The 19,811-nt window shown below is 35.7% G+C and overlaps 5 protein-coding genes, 1 long non-coding RNA gene and 1 pseudogene across 8 annotated transcripts; 3 read left to right on the top strand and 4 right to left on the bottom strand.

Moving 5' to 3' along the window:
• Positions 1 to 719: 719 nt before the first annotated feature.
• LOC108849949 (uncharacterized) lies at positions 720 to 1,187 on the top strand. The gene is made up of 2 exons (XM_018623546.1): positions 720 to 777; positions 886 to 1,187. Exons 1-2 carry the CDS (start codon positions 720 to 722, stop codon positions 1,185 to 1,187), a joined length of 360 nt encoding a protein of 119 aa, XP_018479048.1.
• A 478-nt stretch (positions 1,188 to 1,665) lies between these two features.
• LOC108851324 (protein PHOX4) lies at positions 1,666 to 4,638 on the top strand. Its single transcript, XM_018624736.2, has 3 exons — positions 1,666 to 3,716; positions 3,788 to 3,984; positions 4,235 to 4,638. The coding sequence occupies exons 1-2, from the start codon at positions 1,730 to 1,732 to the stop codon at positions 3,949 to 3,951; spliced, it is 2,151 nt and encodes a 716-aa protein (XP_018480238.1). The 5' UTR covers positions 1,666 to 1,729; the 3' UTR covers positions 3,952 to 3,984; positions 4,235 to 4,638.
• A 196-nt stretch (positions 4,639 to 4,834) lies between these two features.
• On the bottom strand, positions 4,835 to 6,685 carry LOC108851331 (homeobox protein knotted-1-like 5). The gene is made up of 6 exons (XM_018624747.2): positions 6,061 to 6,685; positions 5,805 to 5,925; positions 5,529 to 5,731; positions 5,338 to 5,469; positions 5,126 to 5,265; positions 4,835 to 5,045 (listed from the first exon to the last, which is right to left on the bottom strand). The coding sequence occupies exons 1-6, from the start codon at positions 6,574 to 6,576 to the stop codon at positions 5,030 to 5,032; spliced, it is 1,128 nt and encodes a 375-aa protein (XP_018480249.1). The 5' UTR covers positions 6,577 to 6,685; the 3' UTR covers positions 4,835 to 5,029.
• Positions 6,686 to 9,440: 2,755 nt separating this feature from the next.
• Positions 9,441 to 11,888, bottom strand: LOC108851340 (uncharacterized). The gene is made up of 5 exons (XM_018624756.2): positions 11,401 to 11,888; positions 10,231 to 10,287; positions 10,079 to 10,141; positions 9,929 to 9,997; positions 9,441 to 9,814 (listed from the first exon to the last, which is right to left on the bottom strand). Exons 1-5 carry the CDS (start codon positions 11,791 to 11,793, stop codon positions 9,632 to 9,634), a joined length of 765 nt encoding a protein of 254 aa, XP_018480258.1. The 5' UTR covers positions 11,794 to 11,888; the 3' UTR covers positions 9,441 to 9,631.
• A 1,208-nt stretch (positions 11,889 to 13,096) lies between these two features.
• Positions 13,097 to 14,216, bottom strand: LOC108838719 (uncharacterized). The gene has a single exon (XM_018611599.2). The coding sequence runs from the start codon at positions 14,138 to 14,140 to the stop codon at positions 13,598 to 13,600; it is 543 nt and encodes a 180-aa protein (XP_018467101.1). The 5' UTR covers positions 14,141 to 14,216; the 3' UTR covers positions 13,097 to 13,597.
• A 1,785-nt stretch (positions 14,217 to 16,001) lies between these two features.
• Positions 16,002 to 18,442, top strand: LOC130510533 (uncharacterized). Of its 3 annotated transcripts, none has more exons than XR_008944219.1 (6): positions 16,002 to 16,356; positions 16,523 to 16,595; positions 16,718 to 16,947; positions 17,024 to 17,236; positions 17,307 to 17,446; positions 17,553 to 18,442. It is a non-coding gene; the product is annotated as an uncharacterized LOC130510533 (long non-coding RNA). The 3 variants fall into 3 exon arrangements; XR_008944218.1 differs by having other exon boundaries at positions 16,541 to 16,595; positions 17,740 to 18,435; XR_008944217.1 differs by having other exon boundaries at positions 17,740 to 18,435.
• Positions 18,443 to 19,588: 1,146 nt separating this feature from the next.
• The window catches only part of LOC130494726 (putative disease resistance protein At4g11170), a 3,065-nt pseudogene continuing 2,842 nt past the window's right edge, over positions 19,589 to 19,811 (bottom strand).

The following is a 19,811-nucleotide window of genomic DNA, read 5'->3' as shown; positions in this document are numbered from 1 at the left end:
TTTGGATCTTATTCGGCTGTTTTAATTACAAGTGTAAATAGACGGTTAAGTGAGAACATCTCTAATGGTAGTACCAAGAGAAATTCTTAATATTTTTTAAAAAAATGAAACTAAGAGAGAGAATGAACAACAGTTTTTAGCTATGAATTTTTAAAAAACTATTGAATACTAAAAAGACACATGTCATTCAAATAGATAACTAACTAGTTTAAAGAAAATAAAACATAAATGAATAATTGTAATACTAATATATATTTTTTGTTTTAGAAATCTTTATGTTTCTCACCATTGGAGGTGATTTTATCTCTTTGACTATTCTTTATACTGATTATACAAATACAAACACCAATGTAATGATCCTGTTCTGCAAGAAGGGTAGTCATACCGACGTAGTAATGTTTTAAAGAATAGTCAAAGAGATAAAATACCTTTCATTTAATACTGTAAAATCCCATATACAGAATTGACTTCTTAGATTCATTGTACAGCCAAATTCAGACAATTAATTGACAAAATACGTTTCCAAAAAAGTCCATAGATTTACATTTTACTAGATTGCGTTTATTTAGAAATTATATATACTTCCCTATTCTTAATTGTGAAATCAAGAATGTATCGATATTAATTAAGACTAGAAGAGACTTGAGCATATTCAATGACTATATAAATCTGACTCTTTTCTCATTCTCCAATTCATAAAACACACAATCACAATAACAATGACGTTTGCTCTTAAGTATCTTGTTATTTTTCTCCTTCTGTCTATGGTCACTCAAGGTAATGTAATCGAATCTCTATAGGCTTTTTGCATGTATACCAAAAGGTTCATGCCTTTAGTTCATTATATGTAATCTTAAACTCCAAACATCATCATGCTTAATCCAGGACTGTGCGGCTGCTCTTTCGCTAACATCCAGATCGGAGGGGCGAGGACGGGGAGAGTAATCTCCGGAGAACCGGAGTGGAAAATATCGGTGATCAACACGTGCAGCCAACCTCAGTCGATCGTGATTCTCTCTTGCGGAGGTTTTGCTCCCGTGAAGCCTGTCGACCCATCGCTACTGGTCCCAAAAAAAAACACATGTCTCCTGATTAACGGAAACGCTATACCGGCTGGCGGCACCGTTCAGTTCACTTACGCCGGCGAGCCTTACTTCTTTAAACCCATAAGCTCAAGGGTCGGCTAAAAGTTTCAACTATTAATTTATGAACAAGAAACATGTATATGATTCTATGAACAAGGCTATTAGGTTTCTTGTGTCTCAAGCCATATGAGTTTTCTTTTTACCAATAAAATTGATGTGAGCATCTTTTAGTAACGGGCTAAAATACTTATTGGGCCTGCAGTAACTTACTTTTTGGGCCTATAAAAACTATTCTGTCGTGTTTTTTTTTCTTAAATTAAATTTTAAGAACGCACTCTTTCGCTTTTGGTCGGAATACAATTTTTTTTTTTTTTTTAACAACTATTGGTCGGAATACAATATCGTTTGCTTATTACAACAAACAAACAAATGTGTATTTTTTTATTTTTTTTTTTATTTTATTCGTGGAGTAGGGTACACTCCACCTATAGAGGAGTCGTGTCGAGTTCCCTTTGAAGTTTCAGCAAAAACGCTTTTCTTTCTTCTTCTTATTCTCTGTTTCATTCCTTAGCTTCATCATCAAACTTCAAACTCAGAAACGTCTATCGAACATTTTCTATTTCGGGAAAGTAGTTCACATTCAAATGGGAAAGCCGGCGGCGAAGAAGAAAACTCCGGAGACGCCAAAAGACGCTTCCGGCGGCGGAGGTAAGTCAGGTAAAACCAACCACCGCTCAACTTCAAGAGACGTCGACGAAGACATGGAGATATTCATCACCCGAGCACTCGAGCTCAAAGAAGAAGGTAACAAACTATTCCAGAAACGCGACAACGAAGGAGCGATGTTAACTTACGACAAAGCCGTTAAGCTTTTGCCTAAACACCACCACATCGACGTAGCTTATCTGAGAACGAGCATGGCTTCTTGCTACATGCGAATGGGACTAGGCGAGTACCCTAACGCGATAAGGGAGTGTAACTTGGCTCTCGAGGCTTCTCCTAGGTACAGCAAGGCTCTGGTGAGAAGGTCTAGGTGTTACGAGGCTTTGAACAAGTTGGATTACGCGTTTAGGGATGCTAGGATTGTGCTGAACATGGAGCCGGAGAATGTCTCTGCGAATGAAGTGTTTGTTAGGGTGAAGAAGGCGTTGGTGGAGAGAGGGATCGATGTTGATGAGATGGAGAAGAGGTTTGTGAATGTGCAGCCTCTTGGCGCAGCGAGTTTGAAGAAGGTTGTGAAGAAGAGTAAGCAGAAGAAGAAGAGTAGTAGTGGAGAAGTTGAGGATGAGAGTCCAAAGGTTGTCAAGAGAGAAGAAGCAGAGGAGAAGAGCGATGCCAAGTCTGAGATTGATGCAAAGAAACCTACTTTCAAGAAACAGAGGAAGAGAAGTGGTAACAAGACAGGAGAAGAGAGGAAGATGGAAGATGTTGTCATGGACAAAGAGGTCATTGCCTCAGAGATTGTGGAAGAGGCAACAGTTACTAGAACCGTTAAGTTGGTACATGGAGATGATATAAGATGGGCACAGTTACCGCTAGATTCTAGTGTCAGACTCGTAAGAGATGTGATCAAGGATCGTTTCCCTTCTCTAAGAGGGTTCTTGATTAAGTACAAGGATCCAGAGGGTGATCTGGTTACCATTACCTCGACGGATGAGCTGAGGCTAGCTGCTTCTGATCATGATAAACTTGGTTCCCTTAGATTATATATAGCTGAAGTTAACCCTGATCAAGAACCAACCTATGATGGCAAGAGATTGAGCAGTGAAATCGTTGAATCCGACAAAGCAGAGGACTGGATCTTCCAGTTCGCGCAGCTGTTCAAGAACCATGTCGGGTTTGATTCTGATTCTTACTTGGACCTCCATGACCTTGGGATGAAGCTCTACACAGAAGCAATGGAGGACGCAGTAACCGGTGAAGATGCGGAGAAACTCTTTGAAATCGCAGCTGATAAGTTCCAAGAAATGGGTGCGCTAGCTATGTTTAACTGGGGTAACGTTCACATGTCAAAGGCGAGGAAGCAAGTCTCTTTCCCCGAAGATGCCTCAGTAGAAGCTGTAATAGAAGCTGCGTTTGTGTGGACACTGAATGAATACAACAAAGCTGCAGAGAAGTATGAAGAAGCTGTTAGGATTAAGCCTGATTTCTACGAAGCTATCATTGCGCTTGGTCAAGAACAGTTCGAACATGCGAAGCTTTTGTGGTACCATTCACTCAGAAGTAAAGTAGACATAGAGAGCGAGGTGTCTCAGGAGGTTCTTATGCTCTATAACAAAGCTGAGGATAGCATGGAGAAGGGTATGCAGATTTGGGAAGAGATGGAAGAGCGTCGTCTAAACGGAATCTCTAAGTACGACAAAGAGAAGACACTGCTGCATAAGATGGAGTTGTTTAGTGAAGCTTCAGATGAAGATACTTTGGAGCAGACGGCTAATATGAGTTCTCAGATTAATCTCTTGTGGGGTTCTTTGCTTTATGAGCGGTCTGTAGTGGAGTATAAGCTCGGGCTACCAACTTGGGACGAATGTTTAGAGGTTGCGGTTGAGAAATTTGAACTAGCTGGAGCTTCTGCTACTGATATAGCTGTGATGGTAAAGAATCATTGTTCAGGCGAGAGTGCACTTGAAGGTATGTATACCAGTGGTTTGCTGTTATGTTGTGATGGGGTGTGATAATAACAAAAGTTGTGATAAATGCAGGTATGGGGTTCAAGATTGATGAGATAGTACAGGCATGGAATGAGATGTATGATGCCAAAAGATGGCAGAACGGTGTCCCATCTTTCAGGCTAGAACCGATGTTCAGGAGACGAGCTCCAAAACTGCATGATATCTTAGAGAATGTATTTTCTGGGTCTGCTTGATGAAACATTCGTCTCAGTATTATGTATCAGTAGGTAAGTAAGTAAGTAGTAACTCATATATCTGCTTCACATAATCTTGAAATATTGCAGTCTGTCTAGTAAATCTTAAGCTGTTAGTTTCTCATGAGTTGAATGCTATTGATAATGTTGTGGTCCTTGTGGAGTATGAATTAGGGAATAGTCCTTAGGTTTATTGCTTTTGATCTTTATGATTAGACTGGTTACTTCTGTCTCTTGTTTTATGGAAAGTTAATCTTTTGGTTTGTTCAACAATGTATTGCAGGCACTTTGTTTGTTTGGGAGTGGTGTTCATTTTTCTCTCCTCCCATTTTGGTTTGGTTTAGTCTCATCTTTCAAAATCAGCATATAATTTTTTTGGTGGATATTACTCTTGGCCTCTGCGATATTCATGTGGTAGGCTGAGACTGATTAGGATTCAGTCCAGGGAAGAAGGTTATAGATGGTGATAACTCTCTTCTCTTCAGATTTGATACGACATATTGGTTATATGTTCTTGTTTGTTTGTTTTGTAATCATTTTTTATTACTTGTTGATTTTGGATTCGTGTCTGTTAAATGTGTGTGTGTGTTGTGTGAATGTTTGTTGTACTCTGACTTCAGATTGTTTTATTTATTAAGAAAAAAAAGAATGAAAAGGTTATTTCTCAGATTACTATCAGTGGTCAAGTCCAATGTAACCAGAGAGATAGAACAGGTAGAACAATAGCAAGAGGTCACTATACAAAACTTCAAAGTCGCCTAAAGCTGCTTCCTGCTTTCACTTATACAAAAATTTCTGATCCTTTATAGGTCAGGACCGGTACTGGCTGCTTGCATTTATACAAAACTATGTTTTTGCTTAGGATAAATTTAATTGTGATGAATATTTTTTGATAACACTAATTGAACCATAGCAATTTACACATATAAACATAGATTTTTAAGCTGATACAAACATGAATAAGCTCTACAATCCAATTTTAGGCAAACACGGTAACACCTATACATATTGTAAATATGTATGGATCATATAACCGGAGAAGAAAGCATCATCCTCTGAGAGTCAATCAGAATGTCACCTACAACTTCCCAGTCCTGAGCTTGGCAGATTAGAGAAACATGTTGATTATATTACGCAATAAAAGAAACGATGTATCTATATCTCTTGTTATTACCGTTTACGTTTGTTCTTGGAGAGAGTAGATGATGTGGAAGAGTTGCTGTTCCAGTTTCTTTTCCTCTGGTTGATAAACCAATTGTTAATCTGCTTCAACTGTAAACCTGTTTCTTCAACAAGCCTTGCCTTATCTTCCTCCTACAACATTCAAAAAAAAAAAAAAAATCAGAAAACGGCCTTTCAGAAATGTCTTGCATGAGAGGCTTTTACAGTTGGGTACGGCCATTTGGCGTGAGTTCGCCACCACTCCTTGAGTACATAGGTTGTATCTCCAGGCAACTTCCCAGCCCTTCTCTTCCTCATTATCTCTTCTCTTATGTCCACAATCTTCTCTTTGAAACCCTGTAAAACGAGCACACATGTAAATAAACAACACAATGGGTTTGATGTTAAGCAATTACCTGTTTAAGCTCATGCTTAAGTTCTTTCTTCACACGTTCCAGCAAGGATCTCTCGCGCTCGGTTGGGACAAGAGGACCGAATCCAATCATGCAATCTGAACCGTCCAAACTTCCATCGAACATGTTCGCCTCGCTCTCTACTTGATTATCATCATCTTCATCATCAGACATTGTCTTGCCATTACTTTCGCTTGGCGAAACTCCTACAACCACACACACACAATACAAAATCACAATACATTCCTAAAGCGAGAAGACAACAAAGGACACACATACCAGTTATGGATTGTAGTGATTGCTCAATCTCCCAACATCCTGTAATGGCTTCTAATGCATGGACACAGACATGGTGTTGGAGTTGTTCTTTAAAAGAACATAACAGCACAGCATAATGTGACTGCATCATCATCATAAAACAAGGTGAGATTCTCAACCATAAGACATACAAAAACAGAGTATGTTTCTGTGTCTTATAAAGTCCCTTTTTAGTAAGAAGCAGACAAAAAAAAGGAAGCTCCTTTATCCAACTAACCATGAAATGATCAAGCTCCTTGTTGTCCATACCCACACCAAGAGACGAGTACTTTGCAGCTACAGTGTGTAATTGACTGAGCTGAGCATCGATCCTCGGAATCTGGTCAACGGGAGTCGCAACCCTAAGGCAAGCCACGTGGGCTGCCAAGAGCTGCTCGTACATTGGATGTTTCAAAATCGCAGCTTTGTCGCTAGCCCTCCTCCAGTCTTCACCTCCGTGTATCGTTTCACCGTCGGCGTCGTTGACTTCAGGAGGATTGTCTTCTCCGGTGTTTTGGATCTCCGTGTGGTGGAATGAGAGCCACCGTCGGTTCGTAGCAGCAGCGGCGGCGGCGGGACTGTCTCCGTTGCGATGCGGATGGGTGAATTCGGAGTTTGAAGTGGCTGCGGTGGGAGGGATGTTGAGGAAAGTGGCGGTGAGAAGCGACGGTGGTTGGTGTGATTGATCGGAGAAGTGTCGGAGAGGAAGGTCTTCTTCCTGCGGAGGAAAGTGGTGGGAGCTGTTAAACGACATTGTTTTCCTGCGTTTTTGGGGATCGGAGAAAAATGACTCTTTTTTTCTCTTTCCCCCTAGTTATTTCGTCCAGACCAACCGTGTCTTTTTTCATTTTCGTCCAGACCAACCGTGTCTTAATTAACCATGAATGTCTGAAACCGTGTTCTTTTTTTCTTTTGTTTAATGTCAACTGCAAATAATTTGAAAATAATATACTTTACTTTCTCAGTTAGTTCTAGGGATAGGCATTCCGGTACTCATTCGGATTCGGATTGGGTATTTCGAATTTTCGGGTATTTCGGTATAGAGATACGGAACCCGTTCGGATATTTCTGTACTTCGGGTCGGGTTCGAATATTTTTTAATTTGGGTTCGGTTATTTCGGATCGGGTTCGGATATTTAGATTTAGAAAAAAAAACAAAAAAATTTCATTTTTAAGTTTCTTGTGTTTAAAAATATAGATTTCACTTAACTGATTTTTCTATTTTTTATAGATTGAATGATTAATAGATTTGGAGATAACATTTCAAAAATAAAAATATTAATTTGGCTATTGTTTTTAAACTTTGGATAAAACTTTTGTTAATACATAAAACAAAAAGTTTGACATGCATTATAAATGAATATCAAATTATTTTCTTCATAATTATATATATACTATATGATCTTAAAATATGTGTAACATCAATATAAATATTTTAAATAAAATGAGAGATGTAAACTAGAAAAATAAGAATCCCCTAGTCTATATTTGAGAAGTGATTTGTCACATGTCTTCTCTACAATCGTTTTCACAAAAAAAATTGTGACGTGGCTATTAAGATTGATGACATGTCATATGAGTAAATATGACATGAACAATTACATTTAATGCTAATATATATTTTTGGAAATCTTTTTAGAATATGACAATAACTCATATATTACATTTAATATTGATTTATATTTTGGTAAACTTTGTAGAATATGGTAATAACTCATAAATCATCACTAAAATAAAATATATTCAAATATGATATTTTGAATTTCGAAATATTATATAATTTTACTTTTATAATAATAAATTTTTATTATCTAAAATTTTCTAAATTTTCTGAATTTAAAAAAAATCGTAATATCATTAGTTTCTTTTAGATATCTACAAATTATATAAATATTATTTAGTTTTAAATTTTGATAACTATACAATTTTATATGATTTTTAGTAATTTTGTACAAGTTGATTTAATAATTTAACCAAATGAAATAAATAATTTTTTTTATCTAAGATTTTAATTTTATATATATACATATATATTCTTAAATATAATTTAAAATAAAAAAATATTTCCTCTTAATTTTATGCTTAATTAATGATATTTATATTAATTATTAGTCAAAATAATAAAATATATAATATTAATAAATTACATTTTAAAATATGAATTTAACTTTTAAAAAATTCATCACTACACATGGTGCATGAAAACACCTAGATTAATAATTGTGACATAGCTACTAAAATTGATGACATGTCTTATAGATTAATATGACATGGACAATTATATTTAATATTAATTTATATTTTTGATAAAAATTTAAAATATGGTAATAACTCATATATTATATTTATTATCGATTTATATTTTTGGACTTTTTAAAAATATGGCAATAACGCATAAATCATCATTAAAATAAATATATTCAATTATGGCATTTCAAATTTTGAAATATCATTTAAATTAAAAATATTTCAAAAATATATACATATTTTTAGAAAATTATAAAATTAAATCATAAAATCAAATTAAATCGTAAAATCATTAGTTTCTTATATATATTTACAGATTTTATAAATATTGTTTAATTTTAATTTTTGACAATTCTGAAATTTTACATATTTATTTAATATATTTAATTAAAATAAATAGATAGAAAAATCTACCTAAGATTATAATTTTAAATATATACATACACATTCTTAAATATAATTCAAAATAAACAAAATTGGTTTTATCTTAATTTTAATGTTCAGTTAAATCAAATTTATATTAAAATATTGATAAGAAAAAAGAAAATTTATAATATTAATAAAAACTAAATATAATTTATATTTATCTTTTAAAAAATATTTTAAAATTCTTTTACTGCACATGGTGCAGGAAAACACCTAGTAAGTATATATATGTTCGGTTATCTTCGGATATCCATTCGGGTTTGGATATCTAATCTCTCCTAATTTAATATCCGTTCGAGTATTTTGCTACTTCGGTTCAGATTTCGGTTCGAGTTTTTCAGATTGGGTTCGGGTGCCACTTCGGATATCTGGTAAAGTGCCCACCTCTATTTTAGCATATGTGTAATATATTAAAGTATATTTTTTCCTTTTAATTATGGTATATGAAATACAGTTTTCACTTAAAATTCCATTTTCCCTCAAATTACATGTTTTGACATGTATAAACAAATAAGTTCAGTTACAAAAGAAACAATAAGTACCATCTAACTTTTGTGAATTTATCAACAGTAATAAATAATTTGGATCTATACCAAAAGACTGAGACAAAATTAAGTGGCCTAATCACAAGATGTCATTTGTTTTTCTCTTTCTCTTATATTCATCGACACGCCGACGAACCACCAATAACACTACACCTCACAAAATAAAAATAAAAAAGAAATGGGAAAACAAAATAAGTAGAATAATCATGGCCCACGAGATGGATAGAGATCTCTCTTGTCTTGGGTTAGTTGAGCAGAAAACAAGGGGGTTAACTTTTAAATTTGAATAAAAGACAAGTTTGAAGTCCCAAAAGTCTATTACTAGTTGTCCTACTTTTTCCTCCAAGGGGTAGGTTCAAAAGAGAGAGAACCAAAGATTAAAAAGAGAGAGAGGACCAAAGAACGACAACGTAACATTCACTTTCTTCTGAGAAAAACAAGAAGTAATGAGTGTTTTACCCCCATAAAAGCAAGAAAGTAGAAAACAAGAATGATGGGAATAGACAATATACATTCACTTTTCTCTGTTAAAGTCTCTGGCTCCCTTTCTAGATTGTAAATCAGATAGAGATCTATAAAAATCTTGTTACTTTAGCTAGTAGTTCCATACAATAACTCGTCCTCGGATGGTGTTATGTTGAGGTCAGGGAGGGAGAAGAAGCTCTCGGAGGTAGCGGTCTTGCCCTCTATTCTGCAAGGTTTTGATTCGCCTTGTGATTTACGAATCAGATCAACAGGAGTCTCGTTCTTGACACGGCCTGAATTCAAGTCAAGCTGAAACAAGAAGACAGAATTCAGTTAAGACCAGCACAAGAGAGAGAGAGAATATGAAAGATCAAAATACTATAAAAAATGGTTAGTAAATATCAAATTGCTCAAAACATTCACCTTAATCCTCTTCAACCTTTGGTTCCTTACGTTTTGTTGGTCGAACGTTGATCGGAGACTTGCAATCTCCTATAGAAGATACCGGATATGTAAGAAATAGGAATGAAATCATAACCCTAATAAAACAAAGCTCATAAAAAGAGAAAGTACCTTTTCAAGGTGGAGTCTTTCCTTCAACTTCAAGTTCTCTTCGTGTTTAAGCTCAGAAGATGACTGTTAAAATATTTCTTTTATTAAACTCAGCTCCGATCTAAAAGGTACTTAAAAATTCAAGTATATAGGCGAAGTAGAGTTATATATACCTTGTTTTTCTTCAATCTCTTGGAAAAAGAACTGGTAAACTCGTTTGTGGGGAAAGCCTGCAACAACAAAATAAACGCCTTTGATTAGCCCCAACGAAACATGTAAAATGTATTTGATGTAAGATCCCAAATCTACCAATTTGAAGATATCATACTATCAATGAAGACAATTATATGCTGACTAGTAAAGGACAACTGTTATAGATCTTTTTACTTTTTATAATCAAAGCCAAGATCTTATTTAACATACTAGTAAAAGTTTCTTTTCCCACAATAGAAATTTCAAACCGAAAAAAAGTCAGGAATCTCAGACAGTAAAATATGTCCTTTTTAGAAACACAAACACAAATGGAAAAGAAAATTATAGTAGAATGGATGTGCTGCCACATCATGAAAATCCCGCGTCATCACTCTTTTAAGATAACACGTGATCCCAATCTCTCCGACAAGATTTATCTCGCCTCTCTCACCTTTAACTCAAAACGACATCGTCTTGGACCTCAAAACGTAAAGCGAACGCGCACGTTTGACCAACTAGCTGTACTACCCCCATAATTCTAAAGGAGGAGCTTTAATATTATTCCTTGACACAAATCTAAAACTTAACCGGTCCCTGAACCGGCTCCACACGAGGAAATCTGCTTGGATCCCTGGTTCACACCGGAGAGTGAAGTTAATCGAGAAGATTAACCGTCTACGCACCAGATCTTATTAAAGCTTTGAGATAGAATATTGACAAGAAAGAGAAAAAAAAAAGGAAAATAAACTTTAAAATGCTTTTGACTTTAATGAATGAAAGAATTAGTTTAAAACCTACAGCTAAAGAAACTATGGTCGTGGCTCCGCCGTAAACGCCGAGGGAAAGGTGTTAATTTTCCGGTAGACTCCGTAGTAACATGGGCTGGTGAAAATTTTGTAAAAAAAGAGATCGGTGGAAACCAAAGAGATGCGTGAGAATATTACGTCGGGCTTTTTCAAGGTTTGAGGCTTGAGAGAGATGACGTCAGCATAGAATTACGAATCGAGTGATGATAGAAAGATGAAGAGAACGATCATCTCAGCTACGAACCGGCGACGGACGTGATGATAGAGAGGTTGAAGGATTCGCAGTCGAGAAGAAGAGAAGACTAAATCGAGACGATAGGTTTTTGAGAGAAAAAGAGAAAGTACCTTAGATCCGTAACCTGTAGACGTGGAGCAGCTAGCTTGGCGACTGGTGTCCTCGAATCCATCGGCAGTTACCGCGGAGGGAGACGCAGAGTCGCCGCCCACGCCGCCACCTCCAGATCCGCCGCTCCAGGAGAGCGGCGTCTTCGGACTACCTCTAACCGAATCCGCATCCTTCTTCAACGTAACGCCTCCGCCGCCGAATCTCGAGGACCGCGACCTCCTTTGACGGATTCCCCACCGCAGAGGAGCCGGATTCGTCTCCGGAGTCTCCGTCCCCGCGTGTTTCAGACGTAAAAGAAGCTCTGCGACCATCTGGTCGTCCGTCATCGCAGCCGCCACCCACTCATCCTTAACCGTCGTCTTCTTAGCTGGCGTTGATGGAACCTTCTTCATCGAAGCTTCACCAATCAAAGGGAATCAGATAAGCAGCGAGAGAGAGAGAGAGAGAGAGAGAGAGAGAGAGAGAGAGAGAGAGAGAGGGAAGTTGAACTATCGAGAGAGAGAAGAAAGAGATAGATTGATGGTGTTATATACGAGGCTCACTATATTTTTTTTTTCTTTTCATTGTATTTTTCGAAACATAAATTGTTTTTTTCTTTACATTTTAGTAAATAATGCAAGATGCAGATTTGGATTTAAATTTCAGATAATAAAGTAATTAAATAACATGGGTAGGAAAGTGTATATTTACTATATGTAAAGATTCTCTATTAACCTGTCTTGCAATTGGGTTAATCTTGCTTCTTTTTTTATCTGACATATGAAATAATTATTTCATATGCAAAGGAACGAAAATATACATTTTTAATTGCTTCTCTATTAACCTGTTTTAAATCCATGAAATCAATATTTTGCTTATTGGGGAACCATCAATTATGCTCCTTGCTATTTTATGGATTTAAACATTTTTTTAATTGTTTTATATGCAAAGGAACGAAAAAAACTGATGTGGCTGCTGGCTTATTGGAGATTTATTATTTAACACGTAATGTTCAACCAATGAACAATTGACAACTGCCTAGTGCCAACCAGCTCCGTTAACACCGTCGATATGCTTCGATTCGAAGTTAAAAAAAGACAAGAAGGCAAGTTGTTAAATTGCAGATAAGTATAGGGTCCCATACATTAACTATAGTTTCTATCATTGATCGTATTAGATTACCTTATGATATTTTGTGAAAATCGAATGCAGATTCTTTTAAAAATGTCACCAATTTAAAGTAAGCTGTACCGCTAAAGTCATGGGCTTTAGATAGGGTCGAGGTGGGCCGCCCAACCATGAGAGCCGGTATCTTAAAACTTGAACCAACCAAGTGGCATGTATGATGTACAACCTACAAAATTTATAATTGGTACAGACTGATAGAGACAAATCAAAGATGAAAGAACGATGACAATATTAAAAATTCTCACAAGTATCAAGTGTGCACATCTTTAATCACTAATCAGAAAAGACTTCAACGCTGTTTCTTTGCGTGTGATTAGATATGAACACATAAACACTGTTTCTTTGCGTGTTATAAGAGAGAACATATTCTCAAACGTGTAACCAGTTAACCAATTGAGTTAAGCATAAACCATTTTATATTTTGAGTTGTTGTTATTTGTTAAGCATATCCATAAGAATGTCACTATTTCAATGTTTTCGTAATGTTTGATATCAGGGATGAATAGAACACTTTGAATCACCATGGAATAAAAGCCGAATAAAACGTAATTTCAATTAATATAAAGATGGAAATACTGATCTTACATCGAAGGATCAAAGTAATACAGAAACAGTAATCTGCATATTGCTAGTAAGATACATATCTCTGATACTTTTGTCGTAGGACTATAGGAAAGATGAGAAACAAGAAGAAAGACCAACCTAAAAGTGAACAGACACCTAAAACAGGATATGATACCCAAAGACACAACTTAAAAGAAAAAGCCTATGAACAAATACTCTATACAAACACTAGACTCGAAGAGAAACTAAGACCTGTTAAGAAAGATATTTCGACCTTGCCCCTTGAAAAAATAAGGGAAGATTCGAAACGGTTTCATAACGAAGATGCGTTTCTTCATCTTCTCGACGACTCATCGACTGTAGATGATTTTATTACTGAAGATTCGATCCGAAAATGGAACAGTTTTTGGACAACAGCGGAAACATCGGCGCGATTGATCTCAGATTGAAATGAGACATAAGCGGTCAAGCGATCGCGATGTCTAGGCGGAGAATCTTGATGAGTTCGCTGGTAGCGTTGGTGGCTTGGAACAGAGAGACGCTCTTCTTCGCGGCGAAAAAGGCCGGAAGAGGGACGTCGCTAGGAGGAGGAGATGTCATGGTCACGGGACCGGCGTAAAACGGCACCGTCTTCGATTTGCGGGCGGGTAAACGGATCTGACTCGGAATCATTTCCGGATCGGGTCCGATCCTACGAGTGGAGACAAGATCTGGCTTTTCCACGACCAGATCTGCTGATGTCTTCTTAGGGATCTCCTCGCCGCGCTTCAGGATTCTAACCTGGCCAACGTTGTTGTTGTTAGGGCTCTTCTTCGCCGCAGCGAGAGGAGGAAGCGGCGGTGTTACAGGAGGAGGTGGTGAGGTTTGTTTTCGCGGCGGGCTCCGGCGCGTGCGGTTTGAGACCGGTTTTTTCTGCCTGTTGGGGCATGCGCTAGGGTTGCGTGGATGTTTCATGTGAGACAGAGGATGCTTCAGACAGTCCTGGGGATTTAGAACAGCGACGCCCATGGTTACTTGAAAGGGCTAATTGTCTCTTGGGGAAATTAGAAGGGAGAAGAGGAAAGATAATTTAGAAGAAGGAGATGAATACATGTGTGGTGGATGTTGTAAGAGGACGAACGATGTTTTTTATACACGATTTGCCCCAGCGTGTCCGAAACAGCTTGGAGTTAGTTTTTTAAACTACTCTCGCTTAACGTCCGTGGTTCCACGCGCTAAGTTGTTTGCCTTTTTCTTTTTCATTTTTATTCTTTTTTCCTTAAAAACTGTTTTCCCTTTATAATTATTTATTTTATTCATTTCCTTTTTACCAAGGAAACTGATTAATCACGGTAAGGTATATTTTCCTAATCGATTCAATAGTATGTCACTATGGCTTAAAACGTTGTCTGGTACAAAGATTATGTGCTTGGTTTTAATATATATATGGTAAGTGTTTATCTTAACTATAACAAGATAAACCATGACATAACTCAAGTTATCATAAACGTTGTCTGGTAGAAAGATTATGTATTTGTTTTTGATATATATATGGTAAGTGTTATGGTTTATCTAAACTATAACAAGATAAACCATGTCATAACTCAGCTTATCGTGAACTTATTTTATGATAAAGGTTATTGTGCTGTTGTTTATGATTCATCCAACCTATCAATTATAAAAATTATGTAAAGTAGCTTTGCATGACCGTATCAAACGGCGCATTTGGCGACTTTTATTTATCAAGAACATATCTTCACCCTTTGAGTAAACTTCACATTATTCTCATACACCATGCATCCAAAAAAAAACTATAACTTTCTAATTCGCTCAACCGCTGATTACTTTTTTTTTTTTTACGGCAAACGGCTATTCTATTACTCAAGCTTGAGGTAGTCTGGTTAACCAGACCGTAATAGAACAACCAACAAAATGTAATTTCCTATGGAAAAATTACCTTTTTGATTTGTTTGTGTCTATAAGTCTATTAACAATTAGATCACATAAACTTCAACTAACCTAGCAATTAGTTAATTTTTTATAACTATTCTACCACTTTAAATTCAATGTATTTAAACATCTGTACTGACGTGTTTGTTTGTTTGTTTTTTGCATACATATTGATTTAGTTTTATCATTTAAAACCCTATTATTTGACATTATATAGTTCGCAGATTGCTCCATCTATTCGAATGAAATGGACATAGAATAATATATGTGGACTATAATCTAGTATTAAAATTCAGATATTTCCTAGGTGGAGCAAGGATTTATATATCTATTTAAATTAAGAACCAACTATAATTATTTGTGTTGGGAATAGGTAAAAGACAAACATCATCTGAAAGAAGTGGTCGACCAAAATTACTTTTATTTTATACTCCATATTCAACTTTATAATACGAACGAGGCGCGTGAAAATAAAGTGGTTTCTTTCTAGGGTCGAGAGAGGAACCCACGACGAGACAACCTTACCGAAACCCAAGCTATCAGTCTTGCGCGTTTGCGGGGTCCCACCACGCTCTACACCTAATATCTATCTCATCTTTTTGTCTTCCCGTCATATATAGCCTAACTCACCCTTCATATTTCAATCTATTTACCATACTGCCACACCCACTTGTCCATTTACTTTGACCACGCCATTAGTATCTTATCTTTAATTCTTTATTGTTATCATGATCATCTATACTATACTAAAAGGAGAATATCCTCCACTCTAAAGCTATCCACATCACTTAATTAAATCAACCAATAGTGAAGCTTTATTTTGCCATGTCATGTTAGACTGTTTTAGAAGTTAAAGTCGGCCCACACTTACTTGGGCTGATTAAAAATCGAAGTGGCCCATTTAAACCCTTTCTCTTTCTCAACGCGATGTTCGTAGCAAGACAGAGTTCTCCGACTTTTCCACTCCATCATCACCGTTTTCAATTTCTAAACTCCGTTACTGTGAAGTCATCAAGCTCCAATCTTAATCATTCAATTAATTATGTTCTTTACTTCTCTCTTCATGAGAGCTGGGATATGCAGTAATTAGTTCAGTAGTCGTACCGGGTCAAAACTCTCCAAATTCCTCTTTCTTTCTCACACTATAAGTAACCGTTGATGTTATTCACCTGCTCCTCTGCACACTGATTGATGGAACCTACCACCTCTGTGTCTCCCAATCCCAGTAGAACCTCACAAATAATAGTTCTGATGGGCTTTGACTTGGTCTTGCGATGTTCTTGATACATGAGCAGGTATAAGAACTACCTAATATGATCATTTTCAATCGTTGTATCTTCCCCCTATTATACTTACCAATTTATGTTATTTTAGGGTTTGTTAGATTCCATATTGTTTTAAGGTTACAGAATTGAATCTTAAGAGTTTCTGATTGCATTTCTCTTATGGAATATCAATCAGTTACTGTTACCATTTCAGAAGGTTTAGAGCAGCTTCAACTTCCCCGTGAGCACCGCTGATTCTCCACACGTAGGTATTATCTTATGTTCTTCTTGCTAAAATTTTGAGATTTAAGCTGTTTACTCATGTCTAGCTGCTACCTAATATTTACTTTCTGTTTCAAACCTAAAATGCTGTTGTTGTTCTTTCTATCAGGAGGTGAACAATTCCCACTCAAGCATGTGATATAGGCATATAGCAGCACATAAACATATCAAATGTGACTTGCCTATGAATTGATAATCTCAGGATTCAACGTAAGTGCGTACATAAACATGCTCTGTCTCTCACTGAGAAACTCTCTTCCCAAAGCTGTTGTTTACTGCCAAGTTAGAGAAGCTACGATATCCCTCAACTTCTTCTACGCTCACTTTAGCATAAAATAGGTAAACAAATATTATTACTCTTTCATATTGAAAATGGAAAGTACTTTCTAATGATTAAATAAAATAAATGATGCAGAAGGAGAAGCCGGGGACGATGTTGGACGAAGACACACAACTTAAGGAACAAAGAGGAACCTAATCCAAACAAGCTTGAGATGTATCCATGCTGTGCCTTGGAGATATAGTGGGTTTTAAGATGGCAGCACTCTCCTCTCTCCATTCTTAACACGACGAACCAAGAGAAAGTTTGTTGTGACTCCTCCAGCTAATGTCACAGAGACTCTTCTAAGTAAGAACCCAATACTATGCTCTAAGAGTCAATCTTTACCATAACATTAATGCATTGTTGCTTGATGAAGGTACACTCCTGCAGAGAAGATCCCATTTCAGTACGGTTTTCTAAAGAGATGATGATGATACCAAATTCTCCAACGAAGCTGTGTCCGAAGTTGTCGTTAAGCATGGGTCATCTGTGTACATCGAGTTCCCAGCTTCTGAGGTAATAATTTAAAAAACAAACTCCTTTCTTTGTTCAGGAGTTGTAAAAGATCGATAGCAATGTTTTTGTTTAGTCATTTTATTACCTAATCAGAGTTTATTTCTAGATTGTTGAAGACTTAGATTTTGCATGGGTTCACTGATAAATCCCGATCAGTTGCCAATAAATTCCATCAAGAGACAATGGTGCTAAATGTTACCAATAATCCTCCTTTTTAGGACAACCATTCATCTTTTATTCACTAATCAATTGTTGAGCTTGAGACTAGAGATTTGTTTCTTTCTTTAACACAGGGACAAGGACAAACCAAGGACCCGAAAGAAACAAGTCTACGAGACATCTGAAGATACTCTTCTTCTAAAGTATTTCTCAAATTAATTACCGGAGCTAAAAATGACATGGGATGGGCGAGTCTAAATAATTTAGCGACGCGTGTCCTTGAGCTTCGGTGGTTTGTATCCATGGCCGGAGGATGCAATTCTCGCTGCCTTTCCGGAACGCCTGGCCACCGTTGCATCTTATTTTAATCTTTATTTGCGGTAGGTTTTCAATAATTATCTGCTGATATTCGTGATTGTTAAGCTTTTAGTTCTCTCTCCCTCTTGGTTTATTGCTAATGTCTGGAAGAATCTCATGAGATGAAGAAGATAACGTTTGGGGATCAGAAAGTGATCTTTACACAGGAAGAAAGAAAGAGTAAAATGTTTCTGGAGATTTTCAATACCATATATACACATAAAGATGTATATATCAATATCCAAGTTACGAAGCTTTTAAAAATTATTTGATTAATAAATTAGCTAAGATACATACAGAACTTAGGAAGACAATGTGTGAGACCTGTCCGCCGTTGAAAATATTTAATCTTACGCCATATATTTGAAAATAATTACCGTGAATTTGTTCCAACGAGAAAACAAACGGATTACATTTTTTACATAATTTGTATGTTCTTTTTGTGACATGTTACGATGAATAACTGGGCTAACAACAACAGACGTTGTTAAACACAAGCATTAGTAGTAATTACAATGATTGAAACACATTTGATTGGAAACAGTTGCGATGAAAAGCGTATAAAAGGGAGACTCAATCACATCATGGAGAGCTATTTAAAGACTTATACCAAGAGCACCAACATTGTAACCACTACTTCAAATTATATTCATTCAGCCAGAAACCAACATAAAAGTAAAGACTAATCTCTTTGGCACAAGGCTGGAATTCTTAATTTAGAGAGGCACTATTGGTTTATATTATTTAAATATAAAGTTACAGTGATGGTTTGTTGAAGGAATTGTTCTTAAAAATGGTTTGTTCTGTTATATATTTTATTTATAATGTTTTTTCATGAACTGGTTAGGAGAATAATATTATCTTTATTCTTGGATCAATTTCTTATTCAAATTTATTTCTATTGTGAAACTGTTCAACTTAATTGGTACTACAACTCAATAATTTTAAATTTAAAACAAATTTTAAATCGACTGGAAATTTACTATTGGTTTTTACAAAACCTCAATAAATAAGATAAAATTTGTTTTAAATCATAACAAGGTTTAGTTAAGTTTTGCTCATCTTACTTATCATTTTATATATATTTCCAGTAATAACAAACAACAAATTGTGAGTTGAATTATTAAAAGAAAAATTTGGACACAATGCAATGAATAAATACAAACCAAATTTTTACCGATTTAACAATTTAAAATCAATTGGAATAAACAAAAATAATTATATTCAAATACAAGTGTAAATTTTTCAATTTAGCTAAAACTTATACGAATATCCCGGGCGTAACCCGAGAAAAACCCTAATATTTTATAAAATAAAAATCCCAAAATTGAGTATAAAAATCGTAGAACCTACAATTTTGAACATTGCTACCGTGGCATAGATGATACAACTATACTAAAGATTCATAATGGTCTTACAATGTTCATAATCTGGTTACAAGACCAAGTTCAAAATATTTATCGAAATAGCCATATGATACAAATATAGTAAAGAGTATGTGGTGTTTGAGGCTTTAACTCATTAGTAGATTATGGTTTCTAATGAGAGGTACAGACTTATTTAGTTATTTTTTTGTGTTTAAGCAAAAGGGCTAGGAATTTCGTGGAGTTATTTTTATTGTATGTTTCAAGCCAAAACAAATATTNCTAGATTATTCAAGAGATANAGATTCAGTGTACGAATTATTTNGATGATCATTGTTTTAGTCACATCTATTATCNTATGTATAAGTTTCATTTATGATTTTCTNTTTTATCATATGTGTTTGTGTATAAAGTAAGAAAAAATTGTTTTTACCTTTTATACATTNANTAAATTTNATTNATGTAATTTTAATTTAANTTANTAT

Source organism: Raphanus sativus, chromosome 4 (genome assembly GCF_000801105.2).
Source record: "Raphanus sativus cultivar WK10039 chromosome 4, ASM80110v3, whole genome shotgun sequence".
NCBI classification, from domain to species: domain Eukaryota; kingdom Viridiplantae; phylum Streptophyta; class Magnoliopsida; order Brassicales; family Brassicaceae; genus Raphanus; species Raphanus sativus.
The sequence above is the reverse complement of the archived record's forward strand: the minus strand, read 5'-3'. Positions and strand labels throughout refer to the sequence as shown.

What these genes read in the sequence shown, in the direction of transcription:
- LOC108849949 (XM_018623546.1), top strand. Translation starts at nt 720, where the DNA reads ATGACGTTTGCTCTTAAGTATCTTGTTATTTTTCTCCTTCTGTCTATG. An exon ending in TCTGTCTATGGTCACTCAAG is followed by an intron (nt 778 to 885) that starts GTAATGTAATCG and finishes TGCTTAATCCAG; the next exon opens with GACTGTGCGGCTGCTCTTTC.
- LOC108851324 (XM_018624736.2), top strand. Translation starts at nt 1,730, where the DNA reads ATGGGAAAGCCGGCGGCGAAGAAGAAAACTCCGGAGACGCCAAAAGAC. An exon ending in AGGCGAGAGTGCACTTGAAG is followed by an intron (nt 3,717 to 3,787) that starts GTATGTATACCA and finishes TGATAAATGCAG; the next exon opens with GTATGGGGTTCAAGATTGAT.
- LOC108851331 (XM_018624747.2), bottom strand. Translation starts at nt 6,576, where the DNA reads ATGTCGTTTAACAGCTCCCACCACTTTCCTCCGCAGGAAGAAGACCTT. An exon ending in ATCACTACAATCCATAACTG is followed by an intron (nt 5,732 to 5,804) that starts GTATGTGTGTCC and finishes GTGTGGTTGTAG; the next exon opens with GAGTTTCGCCAAGCGAAAGT. An exon ending in CCAAATGGCCGTACCCAACT is followed by an intron (nt 5,266 to 5,337) that starts GTAAAAGCCTCT and finishes TGAATGTTGTAG; the next exon opens with GAGGAAGATAAGGCAAGGCT.
- LOC108851340 (XM_018624756.2), bottom strand. Translation starts at nt 11,793, where the DNA reads ATGAAGAAGGTTCCATCAACGCCAGCTAAGAAGACGACGGTTAAGGAT. An exon ending in CTACAGGTTACGGATCTAAG is followed by an intron (nt 10,288 to 11,400) that starts GTACTTTCTCTT and finishes TTGTTGTTGCAG; the next exon opens with GCTTTCCCCACAAACGAGTT. An exon ending in AGAGATTGAAGAAAAACAAG is followed by an intron (nt 10,142 to 10,230) that starts GTATATATAACT and finishes ATATTTTAACAG; the next exon opens with TCATCTTCTGAGCTTAAACA.
- LOC108838719 (XM_018611599.2), bottom strand. Translation starts at nt 14,140, where the DNA reads ATGGGCGTCGCTGTTCTAAATCCCCAGGACTGTCTGAAGCATCCTCTG.